Below are 11,586 nucleotides of genomic sequence, written 5' to 3' on the forward strand. Positions count from 1 at the left end.
TTTATGAGTATAGGTTAAAAAAATATTCAACAGCTTAGTGAACTCTGCGATCCGGCTCCCTAAATATCCGGGTAAAACTCTGACCCGTGGTCCACGGTCTGAAGCACTGGCTTCTGTTCCAGCGCAGACATCCGGCTGAGGACCTCGGCCGACAGTGTGTAACTGTTGCCAGACTTCTCCTCGAACCAGCTGTCCAGGGCTCGCTTGGCATCAAAGTTGGCGATCGGAGGGCCGTTGACAGCGATGGTCAACAGGTCGCTGAGCTGCTCCAGGGTCAGGCGGGAGCGGTGGTTTTTGCGGACTCGCTGCAGGGCGTTTCGGCCTTTCTCGCAGCAAGCGGTGGAGGTCGGGAGGACTTTGATGACCTGGATGATCTTGTTCAAGAGCGGAAACCTCTGCTTGTATTTGCAAATGTGGCCGATCAGGTCCTTGAAGCCGTTTTTGGTGTAGTAATCAGCCTTGAGTTCCCGCCACTCCATCAGCAGACTCCCCCGGGGGTCCAGCCCTTCCCTGCAGACATCCCGGGAAAAGGTGGGGATGGCCTCCAGGTGATCAAAGATCTGCACCATGTCCTCCTTGCCGTAGCTCATGAGCTCCTCGCTGTTCCTGGGCCAGGCGGCCAGGTCAAACACCTGGCAGGCCTTCACGAAGAGCCGGCTGCGGGAATCGAACCGCTGAGCCAGGATCACTTGGGTCTTCTGGCAGATCTTCTCCCGGATGGACTGGAACTTGGCTTCGGCCACCCTGAGGTTCTTCACGGAGATCCCGTTGAAGCTCTCCCGGAAGTTCTCCTCGAACTCCTGCAGGTACTCCCCCGGAGAGTCGGCCAGCCGGCTGATCTCCTGGATGGCCTCCTCGAGCTTGTCGTCCACCTGGGACACCAGGAGGTACTCGCCCTGGAAGACGTAGGCCAGGCGTGACAGCACGGCGATCACGTCCAGGAGGAAGTAGACGAGCTTGATGGACTGGTAGTCCATGAGGAACTGCAGCAGGGCCAGCGCGATGGCCGAGGCGTCCGCCCTCTGGGTCTGGCTGCTGACATCCTTGAGGTGGGCCACCACCTCCAGGTAGTCCTTGATGAGGGCATTGAGGACGTTCTGCTCTCCGATGATCCACCTCACAGCCCGGATGTCCCCCAGGAACTCCGTCTCCTCGCAGAGGGTGGACGCCGTGGACCGCAGCTCGCACATGAGGCGTGGCGAGTAACGGTAGAAACTCAGCAGCTGCTTCAGGTTGTTCTCCAGCTCCTCCAGGCAGGGGAGCTCCTTCCCACTGATGGCATCCAGGATCTCCAGGTGGGGCCGGTGCACCATGAAGGGCAGGCACAGCAGCCAGGGCAGCGTCTTGCGGATCGTCATGAACATGCTGGCCCGCAGGCTGGCTGTGACGTTGGCCCCGTCTATGCCCAAGCCAACGGTGGGCTTCTCATCCTGCAGCCGAATGCCCAAGGCGGAAAAGGCCCGGTCAAGCGCCTGGAGGTAGCTCTCTGTGCTGGAGAACCCCAGTTCCTGCAGGGACAGGAACTCCGTGGCCGGGGGCCCGTCGCTGCTGGTGTATTGGACATAGACCGCCACCGTGTCAGCCAGCAGGTCGTCGCTCTGTCCATCCAGGATGATGCTGAGGCACGGTGACTGGCGGATGCGCTCCACCAGGTCTTCGCGCAGCGCCCGGGCGATGTGATGGATGAGGATCTGACAGTCTCCCTCGTTCATGTACTGGTCCACCACCTTGAGCTCGCACTTCCGCAGCAGCTCGGCCAGGGGCCGGAAGTCCAGGTAGGGCCTGCCCTCCAGGGCCAGGTGGTAGGCGGTGTTGAAGAGCAGGGTCATGTTACGACACATCTCTTCCGTCTTCTCGGGGTGCATGCGGAGCTTGTAGAGCTGCAGGCACTTCTTGTGCAGGTTGCTCTGACTGTGCAACTTGATGGTGTGAATCTTGAACTGCTTGGAGCCGATGATGAAGGCCGAGGTGCGGGAGGACTGCACCGTGTACTGGCGGCAGACGTGACACCACATCTCGTTGAGGGTCGGGGAGTACCGCAGGAACCAGAATTTCTTCAGCCACTCCTGCTTGAAGCGCCGGATTCGGCGCCCGGTGGCCGACGACATCTTGGAGGGCTCATCGGTGGCCGTCATCATATCGTTGGAGACGGATTCGTCTGCCGAATCGACCTCCTGGTCGTCGTCCTCCATGATGGCAGGGCCGGAGACCATGCTCTCTGAGGCTGGAAGACAAATGGGAAAGAAACAGTTACACCTGCTGGAAAAAAACACGGACATTTCCAAAATGAAGGAAATAGGGCCCAAGAGGTAGGTGTCGCATTCTGTGAAACAGGAGCCGATCCCTATGAGGAATTCATTTATAAGCACTCTTGTCGTCCATGCATGTCTCACCCTCTCTGTGCATTAGCCCCGGGGGCCACCACGCTCCAGGCTGCCTGCCCTCACCTTCCACGAGTAGGTGCTCAAGGAACTTAAATGTTCTGTATCGACCGAACAGCACAACTAGGAGGGCAGAGCTGCTGGAGCAACAGAGCACATCAGAGGTTCCGTAGTGGTACACAGCAAGGACAGGACGTGGGACGCGTCCCACCACCAAGGCGGTCAGGGGAAGGCGCGCTGCCCTCAAATGAAGGGAGTTCGGGCCCCAAGCGATTTCGGGATCAGAATGCAGTGTAGTTAAGATGCGTGCTTTGAAAATCGGAAACACCTCATTCTGAGCTAAGGGGTGCGGTTAAAATAGGAAGTGCTTTGTAACTCTCTAACTCAGCTGCAGGTGCGTACTGAGAAAACCTCCTTGTGGTTGAGCATCCCTAAAAGATGCAGGCAGCCAACAGAAAGCAGCAAAGGCAACTAAATGCCCTGTATCCCCGTCAGTAAGGCCGGGGGCTCTCCCCCACGGGACAGCCTGCCTGAGACCGGGAGAGAGAAAGATTGGGTTTAGAAGTTGGGCTTTGGGGTAAGACACTGGAGAAAGGCAACGGGTTAAGAACACAGCACACACCCCTCCTGCGGCAGAACTTCTTTTATTGACGAGGAGGATACAAGGGCAAGACCCGAAGCCCCCACCGGAGCTGTAAGGCGGCCTGTCGGAGGCACCCGAGGGCGAGCGCTGTGGCCGGTACCCATCTCCGAGCTCCACGCCCCAGGTCTCCCCAAAGTTGGCTCCCCTGGGGAGCACCAGGCCCCCCTCCACATGGCCCACCGCGTGCTCTTCCCTCTGACAACAGTCTCATCCACACCGACTTACCTGCGGGGTCTGAGAATTCGGGGAGCTCCAGTACCTGTGCTGGCAAGGTGGGGGGCTCAGGAAGCGTGCCAGACTTAAGCATGTCTAGTTCGGCCTGGAGTTCCCGGACCTTCTTCTTTAGGCGAATACAGTTAGGGCAAAAGGAGGTGGTGGGCAGCTCGTGAGGGTCGGATGCAAGGGAGGCCTCGGCGGGACTGTCGGCCTTGAATGACGAAGGCTCCTCTTCTTCATCCTCCAGTGGGCCTGCCTCCTTGGAAGCCCCTTGGGGGATCTTCCAGTCTCCTTCTCCCTGGGTCCGGGTGACGTTCTGCACGCCATGTGACACGGTCATTGCACACTGACTGTAGGCGTCGTTCTGGTACTTGGGGACCTTCCTGATGACCAGCGAGGTGCTCAGTGCCAGCTGGTGGGCTTCTACCTTTGCAGATTCCAGTGAGGCCTCCAACACATCCTTGAAAATGAGGTCGATTTTCTTCTTCTTGGCCTGGGGGTGCACGTCCCCCTCGTCAAAGCCACGCTTGTAGGGACTTTTGCCCTGTCTCAACACGGGGAGCTGCAGGGGACCCCTCAGGTCTTCTGGGTTATCCAGAGCCTGCTCAGACTTCTCCCTCTGCAACTTCTTCTCTCCTAGGAAGGAAAACCAGGGTGTGAGGAAGTGGGGAAAAGCCCCAAAGAGGAGAAACCAACAGAAAATGAAGCGCTCCTCTCAGGAAGTCGCTTGACACATCCCTCTGGGTCTGGCCTAATGGAGCAGGGGTGGCAAAAAGGGAGGTGGATTACTCAATGGATCACGGGGTCTAGAGTCAAAGGACCTGAAAAAGTGGGAAGAACTCTTTTTAAAGAGACTGTTTCCATGGAGCTTTATGTGTAGAAGCTCTATGTTTATAAGTTGAGCAAACGCTATAGGGGCAGGGAGTTGGAAGTTAAGGAACTTGCCATCCTGTCATCCTAGAAGATGATACCCCACGTGATTAGCCGGGTGGGTGGTACCATAGCTCAGCTAAGTGCATGTGGAGTCCCCACCCCTCCAGGCTGCTCCTCCAGTCCCAGCAATCGGAAGATGGCTGCTTCGACTTGGTAAAAGGTACACACGAAACACTGAGGCCCACTCCTTCCTCCTCCCTGACTCTTGGGAGACAGCCCTGTTAGGGCAAAGTCTGCCTTATAGCAACTGTCCTTTCTAATTCTCCCAGGAACCGGGAGCTTTGGATTATGTGAGGAAGCACGGCCTGAACCTCTGTGGCTCTCACGGATGACCGAGGCAGGAAGAAAAGGGAAGTCGGGCATACCAACAGCGGCTGTGAGCTCCAAGATGGCAGCCCCCCAGCACGATAAAGCACAACACGCCCACGCGGACCCAACACGCGCTCAAACTACAGTAGCTGTGTGTCCTTACCTGACAATTCTAAGGACATTTCCTCTTCTATTTCTATCATGTAAATGACGTCAAAGACCTTGGTGAACACCCCAGCAATATATTACGTTAGCCTGATCTTTCAAAATGGCCAACACAGCTGCATAAATTGCTATAGATGTATGGATGCTGCCTGGGGCGACAGATGCTAAGAGGGACCCTCAGAAGGTCCTGACAGCCGTCTATGGAGCTAGAACTCTCAAAGGCTTCCTAGATCAGGGGCGGGGCCCTGGGAGATGTGACTCTGACCAACGTCTTGACCTGAATATATGTTGTAATTAGGCTTCTGAGAGCTGCGTTTGCTCAAGGCCTCCGAGTGAAGGCCAAGGGCTCTCCATGTGCAATCAGATGTTCCATGCTGTGACCAAGCCTTGGCATCCCACAGCTGGCATGGGGTGATGTACCCTGGCCCGTGTATGACTCCAGGTTTCCCACAGGTCACAGCACAGAAGGGAGCAGCCTATTCAGGACGATCCTCTTCTGTCCTCACGTGAACACCTAAGGAATGACCTTATCTCCTGAAGGCTCCAAGGCTCCTGAAACTCAGGCGGCTCCCCGCAGCCTTGTTTCTGTAACATCTGAGGGTGGAGATGAAGAGAACTTTTCAAAAATGCAACTTGTTCGCCTTACAGATCAGACACTTGCCCATCAGAATCTCTGAAAGTCAAAGGCCACCCTTTCACTTTCTCATGGACCAATCAGGCAGCAAATAGCTGAGGATCTCAGGAGGTCCAGGATACGCATCACCGGGGATTCCTCATGCATCTCTACTCAAGGACAAGGTTATTCAAATTTCCTAGGATGAGCAGGCGATTTCTTTGGGCTCAAGGCTCCCGGAAAAATCTATGGGTCAAAAAAAATCTTTAAGCATTATGAAATTGATTCTAAAGCCTCCATAAAACATGAGGGAAACACCACAAAGAAAATCAATGACCCAAAGTCGACAAAAAACATAAATTCTTTGAATACGTGTATTAGATGCATCCTATTCTTAAAAGATAACCACAGAGGAATAATTTATACCCTTCAGGAAGCAGTTCTGGGCTCCAACTAATGTCTCTACTTAATAAGAGCTAATAAGTCACGCTCTGGACTTCACCAAGGCTCCAGCCTCCAATTCCAAAGAAGCCTCCTCCCAGGTAAGACCTTGAATGGTTGAGCGTGGGGAATGCCCCCTACAGAGCAGAACTGGCACACAGATCTAAGACACCACTAGCCGTATCAGAGTCTGCCAAAGCTACAGGCTACAGGGACACACGTCTAAAGGCCACTGAGCTCCACGGCTGCTTCCCAAGGGCTTTACGGCCAAGTCCACCCTCTGCTCTGGCCCTGCCCCATGGGTGGCTTCCAGGTTCCTTCGTGTTTCCTACTTCTCAGCCTGGCCAGGAATAGACACTCCTTCCTCCTGTATCTTCACACATCTTGGTTTATCTCATTTCAAGTCTGTCTGCCACGCTCCTTTGAACCACTCCTGAAAGCTGATGCCCTTCTCCGAGCGCTCCCCTTGGGTCTCAGGGCTCTCTGAGGATGAAGCAGCTTGAGGTGCTCTGGAGTAGACACGGGGAAAAAAGGACATTACAAATCCAGAAGAATTCAAGAAGATCATGGCCAAGGGATGGAACCCATGTCCTCGGATATGACTTCTCTTGGTTTTCTCTTCTTCTGGTGATAGGATTCTTTTGGAGAGTTCTTGGTGGTCTTCATTCATTTCTTCTTTTATCCATTCAACCAAGATTTATGGAGGATGTATGGCATCTCCAGAGGTCAAGTGGAAACCACGGCAATCATGTCACAGAAACATGCCTTCCCAAGTATAATCGGCATGTATGCGCCTAACACCCAGCTCCAAAGAAAACAAGAGATGCGGGTATCTACTGGGTCTCCCCTCACTGCTCATCCGGTCACCAGATACCTTTTACCAAGTCAGGCAGCAGCTGTGCACGCAGTTGTGCACTCAATGTCCACAATTCGCTTTGCTCTGTTTTGGTTTTGAAGACAGCTTACTTCCAATGGGTCACTCTTATCCCCTTTTCATCTCTTCCCCTCATGCTCTAAATGAAGCTTTACTTCCAACAAGTAGATTGGTCAGAAACATGATATGGTGGGGCTTGGGTATAGGCTTGGTTCCCGGGACCAGATGGACTCTGGGTCTTTGGATATGTGGTTTTAGTGTAAGGAAGGTCCTGCTGGAAAAAGGACCTTGGGCTCACCCGTTTGCCCTGGCATGGCTGAGGATGGAGTAAAGAGGTAAAGGCCTAGGAGCTGGGGAGTATTTTAAACCGCTTTCAAATGACTCATTTAAATGGAGCCTGGATGGATACCCACCCACCAGGCCACCACCCACCTCCCTCCAATCTTCTTCTCCTAACAGAGATTGTTCTTTCACAGCGTATCATTAGGACTGCCAGGAATGAGACCAGGAGGAAGCAGGGAAGAAACTAGTTTTGTCTGGGAGGCCTTATAACACTGTAGGTTAGAGCTTAGACCTTGGACTCAGACTAGATGTGGGTTAGGAACCTAGCTCTGCCCCTGCTTGCCATGGGATTCTGGGTGAGTCACTGTATTTATTGATGCTCGGTTCCTACATCTGTAAGGTGGGGATAATAATCCACATGCTATCATTAGTATTAAAAGTTTACAGCTGAGGGCTTACGATGGTCAAGACAGACATTGTTCTAAATGTGTTACGTATATTACCCCTCTACTTCTCACTGGGCACTTATCGGGCAGGTGCTACTAGGATGATTACATGGGACACCATAGAAAACCTGCTTAGCACGTATGAAGTACTTAGCAAATGTCACCTATTATCGAGCCAGTGGCAGTTCACAACATCCTTCCATCAATTTGAGTCGGGGAAACAGAATCAGTTTTGATTAAACTTATATGCTTGGCATTGGAGACTTGTCTCTCTCCCTGATCCTCTGAAACGTCTATAATAGGGCTTCTGACCACGTCTGAGGGAGGAGGACACACCGGATGGCCACGGCCGGTGCCAGAGCGGCTGCTCCTACCTAGACCATCAGTTCCCCTGAGTCCCTCTGTGTCTCCCCGTTGCTGGTGTACTGTATTTCCCATCGGTTTTCCTAGGAAGCTCCTAGAGAAGCATTTCTGGCCTCCCCTGGGGCTTGGCAGTGGGCGTGGCCCTCCCTTGGGTGTGGGCACTCACCTCTGGCCAGGTTGCGGTGGATGGTCTCTTGGGACATGCTGTGCAGGCGCTTCATGTAGTCTTCGCTGTACCAGACCCGCAGCCGCTCCCCGGGCCGGATGTCCCGGCACGCCCGGAAGTAGATGCACTCGCTGTGCTGGAACGCCAGCAGGTTCTGCTCCCTCTCCTCCCGGGAGATGACCACGTACCTGGGGGCGAGGGGGACAGGTAAGAACGCGCGGGCCACTCTTTGGCGAGTGCCTGCCGGTACCAGGCACGGTGCCGGGCAGGTGCCAGTGGCCAGCCGCCTATGAGCGTGTGGGTATCTGCAAAAGTCTACAGAGCAGCTTCCCTGCCGAGGAAAGGCACACCAGCTGGAGCCAGTCCCTTGTCTCACTGTTTTGTGGACTTCAAGCAAGCCTTTGAACCTCTAAGGATCTCTGTTTTCTGGGACTGGAAATGACACCTGCCCTTCCTACCTCCTAGGTTCTGGTAAATACAAGGTTCAATACCAGATATACAGGTGGCTGGAAAACTATTCTTCCCTAACTTTTAACCGCAGGCATTCCCAGATACCCGCAGGCCTCTGATGGTGGTAAGGGCGAGATCCTTGAACTGTTCTCAGAATGTCACAAAGCCTAGCAGAAATGACCCATGTGAAAAGGGTGCCCAAGAGATCAATTAATAAATGCTGAAGATCAAAATCTTGAAAAACAGAGGGTCCAGTGGGGACAGGGGTGGTAGGGAAAGGCAAGGAAATGTGAGAAACCACAGGTTAATCCAAGTCATTTGAAGGTAAGGAAACTGAGGCTCAGAGAGGCTAAGTGACTTGCCTAAGGTCACACAGCTAATAAATGGGAGATGGAGCATTGAGGTCCATGCTTTTCTCACTAGAACTCACGGCTCCTATGTGGGCATGTAAAGCACCGACTCAGCAATGCCCAGATAAGCTTTAAAGTTCTGTCAGACCCTCAGAATCTATGGACCTCACCCATTCTCCCTGAAATGACATTTCCAATATCCAACCTGCCACCTCACTCGCCTCCAAAAGGTGAGATGATGCAATACCTGTAGAGAGGTGGAGATGCACAGATCAAACAGGCAAGAGGAAATTATTTGGAGTTTTAGGGTTCTGTGGTATCCAAGTGCCTAGGAAATTTGTAGTCAAAAACAAACTTCTTTTCCTTATGCTATGATTTGTCTCAAAAGCCAGGGAAGAAATCAAAGACTGTCCGACTGGCACAGCCCAAAGAACTGTACTTGGAGCAGTCCAAGGGAAACAATAATTCACAGAAATAAATCCAAATGGATAATGAACAAATGAAAGGATTCAGCATCACTAATAAGAAAAGAGGCACAAAGCAGCGCATTGTCTTGTCGGCACAGAGAACTTTTTCACATTGTAAGCTCTGTATTGGTAAAGGTGGCAAGACTAGGGTCTCCCATACTAATGGTGGAGAACAAGCTGGCACGACACTTTGGGAAACGACTTGGCAACATGGACTCGAACGAGTATTTGTTCACTCACGTTCACAGCAGCATTATTCACAATAGTCAAAGGTGGAAGCAACCCAAGTGTCAACTGATGGATGAATGGATAAATAAGATGTGGTATATACACCCAATGGGATATTAGTCAGCCATAAATAGAAAGGAAACTCTGACCCACGCTACAACACGAATGATCCTTGACGACACATACTAAGTGAAATAAGCCAGTCACAAAACAACAAATACTACAGGATTCCACTTATATGAGTAGTCAAATTCACAGAGACAGAAAGTAGGATGGTGGTTGCCAGGGGATGGGGGAGGGGGAAATAGGGAGCTAGCGTTGAATGGGTACCGAGCTTCAGTTGGGGAAGATGGAAAGTTATGGAGAGGGATGATGGTGATGGTTGCCCAACAGTGTGAGTGTACTTAATACCACTGAACTTTACACTTAAAAATGGTTCAAATGGTAAATTTTATTTCATTTGGGTTTTTCCACAATATTTGTAGAATTTAAAAAAGAACACCAAAACGTTAAGGTGTGGAACAAGAATGCAAAATGCATACCGCCACGCTGACTGTTCCACTGTTTGTAATGGAGCAAAAGCTAGAACATCTAAACTTCTGATACTAGAGAAACAACTGAATAAACCGTGGTATATTCGTACAATGGAATGTTACTCAGCTACAGAAAAATGTTTTCATAGAATCTTTCATGACATGGAAAAATGGTCCTGATATAAGGCAGAGTGGGAACAATAGGACTCAAAGCTATTTATATTATGGTTCTAATCACGCTTTACAAACAAGCCTGGGTAAACCGCTTGAAGGAAATACACCACTGTTTTAACAGTGATTATCCATTATACACGGTTCTACTTCTTTGTAATTTTCTCTACTTTCCAAGTCTTCCTCAATAAGCAGTTATTACTGTTACTCCCTCTCCCCCACCTCCTAAAAAGGGAAAAGACATACACCAACGCCAATACCAGTACAGGGTGGCAGTGGTGACGGTCATGGTGGCCAGCAGCATTGGGAATCTACATTTGTGGTACCCCAGGCATAGCGCCCCTCACATACGATCTCAACTCTCCAACTGCAGAAGTCTGCCTTTTCTTCATACGTGAGATTTCTTCTGAATGTGCAAACTATTTTCTAGTCCCCAGTTCAGCAAGAGTCCGGGATTTGACCTAGTGGTGAGCACAGCATGGAACTGAGGTAGATCCAGACCTTCCTATTCCCAGACACAGAAGGCAAACCAACTATTCATGTTTTTTCTAACAAGAATCACTTAAATCATAGAGCACAAGGAAAGAGGAATACAGTCTTTTCTTTTTTCAGTCTCTAAACAGCCGTCAGGCTCTAAAAGCTAGAATTATTTTCTCTGGCACTCAACTTAAAGAGAAAAAAGGTAGATGAGAAACACGTAACTATCGGGGATTTATTCCAAAGAGCAACTTGGTGAGGACGTCAGAAGGTTTAGAAAGATTCAAGTCAATTTCCCCTTCCAACTTCTGGTGTTTTTCTACCCAACAAGAATCAATATTTAGGAATAGAGGTCCTCCTGTAGAGCACAGGGAACTATATTCAATATCCTGTGATAAACAGTAATGGAAAAGAATATGAAAAAGAATGTATGTATGTATAACTGAATCACTTTTGCTGTACAGCAGAAATTAACACAACACTACAAATCAACTAGACTTCAATAAAATTTTTAAAAATATTTAGGAAGAGAGCTCCAAATCTTTGTATGGATCACGAAGTATCTTCAAAGATCAAAATTGGTTCAGCATCCAGTTGTATTTGGTTGTTCTGAAAGTTGGCATTCGAAATAAGATATATACGGCAACTCTCAGTGAATTGTAACAACCCATTCCCCCTGAGATGTTTACGCTGTTATCATTTTTGAGGTAAAGCTAAATGGAGCCAGCTAAGTCCCAACACCAGTGACTTCTAGTCAGGTCTCCCCATTGTAAGTATTTTGCAGTAACACCCAATGGCTTGATCCACTCCCAGAATCCTGCCCCCACACAACAATCCCTGTATGAGGAGGCATGCCTGTCCCATTACACGGCTGCGGGTGAACAAGAGCTCTTCCTGGAACAGAAGGCTTCCAGGGAGTGAAAAATCTTCCTATTTGAAGTAGTTTCCAGGTCACTACTTCATTGGAGGGAAGGCACAGAGTATGTCAGAAGGGGGATGGAAAATGCATAGCACGGGCTGATCTGTAAACACTAGTGCTTATTTGATAGCTTTTCAAATCAGACCCTTTGAAGCAATC

General features: G+C 50.7%; 1 protein-coding gene across 1 annotated transcript in view; it reads right to left on the reverse strand.

Moving 5' to 3' along the window:
* Nucleotides 1–59: 59 nt before the first annotated feature.
* LOC112402441 (zinc finger protein 862) overlaps nt 60–11,586 on the reverse strand; it is a 48,807-nt gene continuing 37,280 nt past the window's right edge. Inside the window, exons 6-8 of the mRNA XM_024749371.1 lie at nt 7,833–8,020; nt 3,250–3,876; nt 60–2,224 (exon numbers count right to left, since the gene is read on the reverse strand). Of these exons, the coding sequence (XP_024605139.1) occupies nt 60–2,224; nt 3,250–3,876; nt 7,833–8,020 (2,980 nt within the window). The remainder of the gene's footprint in view (nt 2,225–3,249; nt 3,877–7,832; nt 8,021–11,586) is intronic.

The sequence above is a fragment of the Neophocaena asiaeorientalis genome, unplaced genomic scaffold (genome assembly GCF_003031525.2).
Source record: "Neophocaena asiaeorientalis asiaeorientalis breed wild unplaced genomic scaffold, Neophocaena_asiaeorientalis_V1.1 scaffold43, whole genome shotgun sequence".
NCBI classification, from domain to species: Eukaryota; Metazoa; Chordata; class Mammalia; order Artiodactyla; family Phocoenidae; genus Neophocaena; species Neophocaena asiaeorientalis.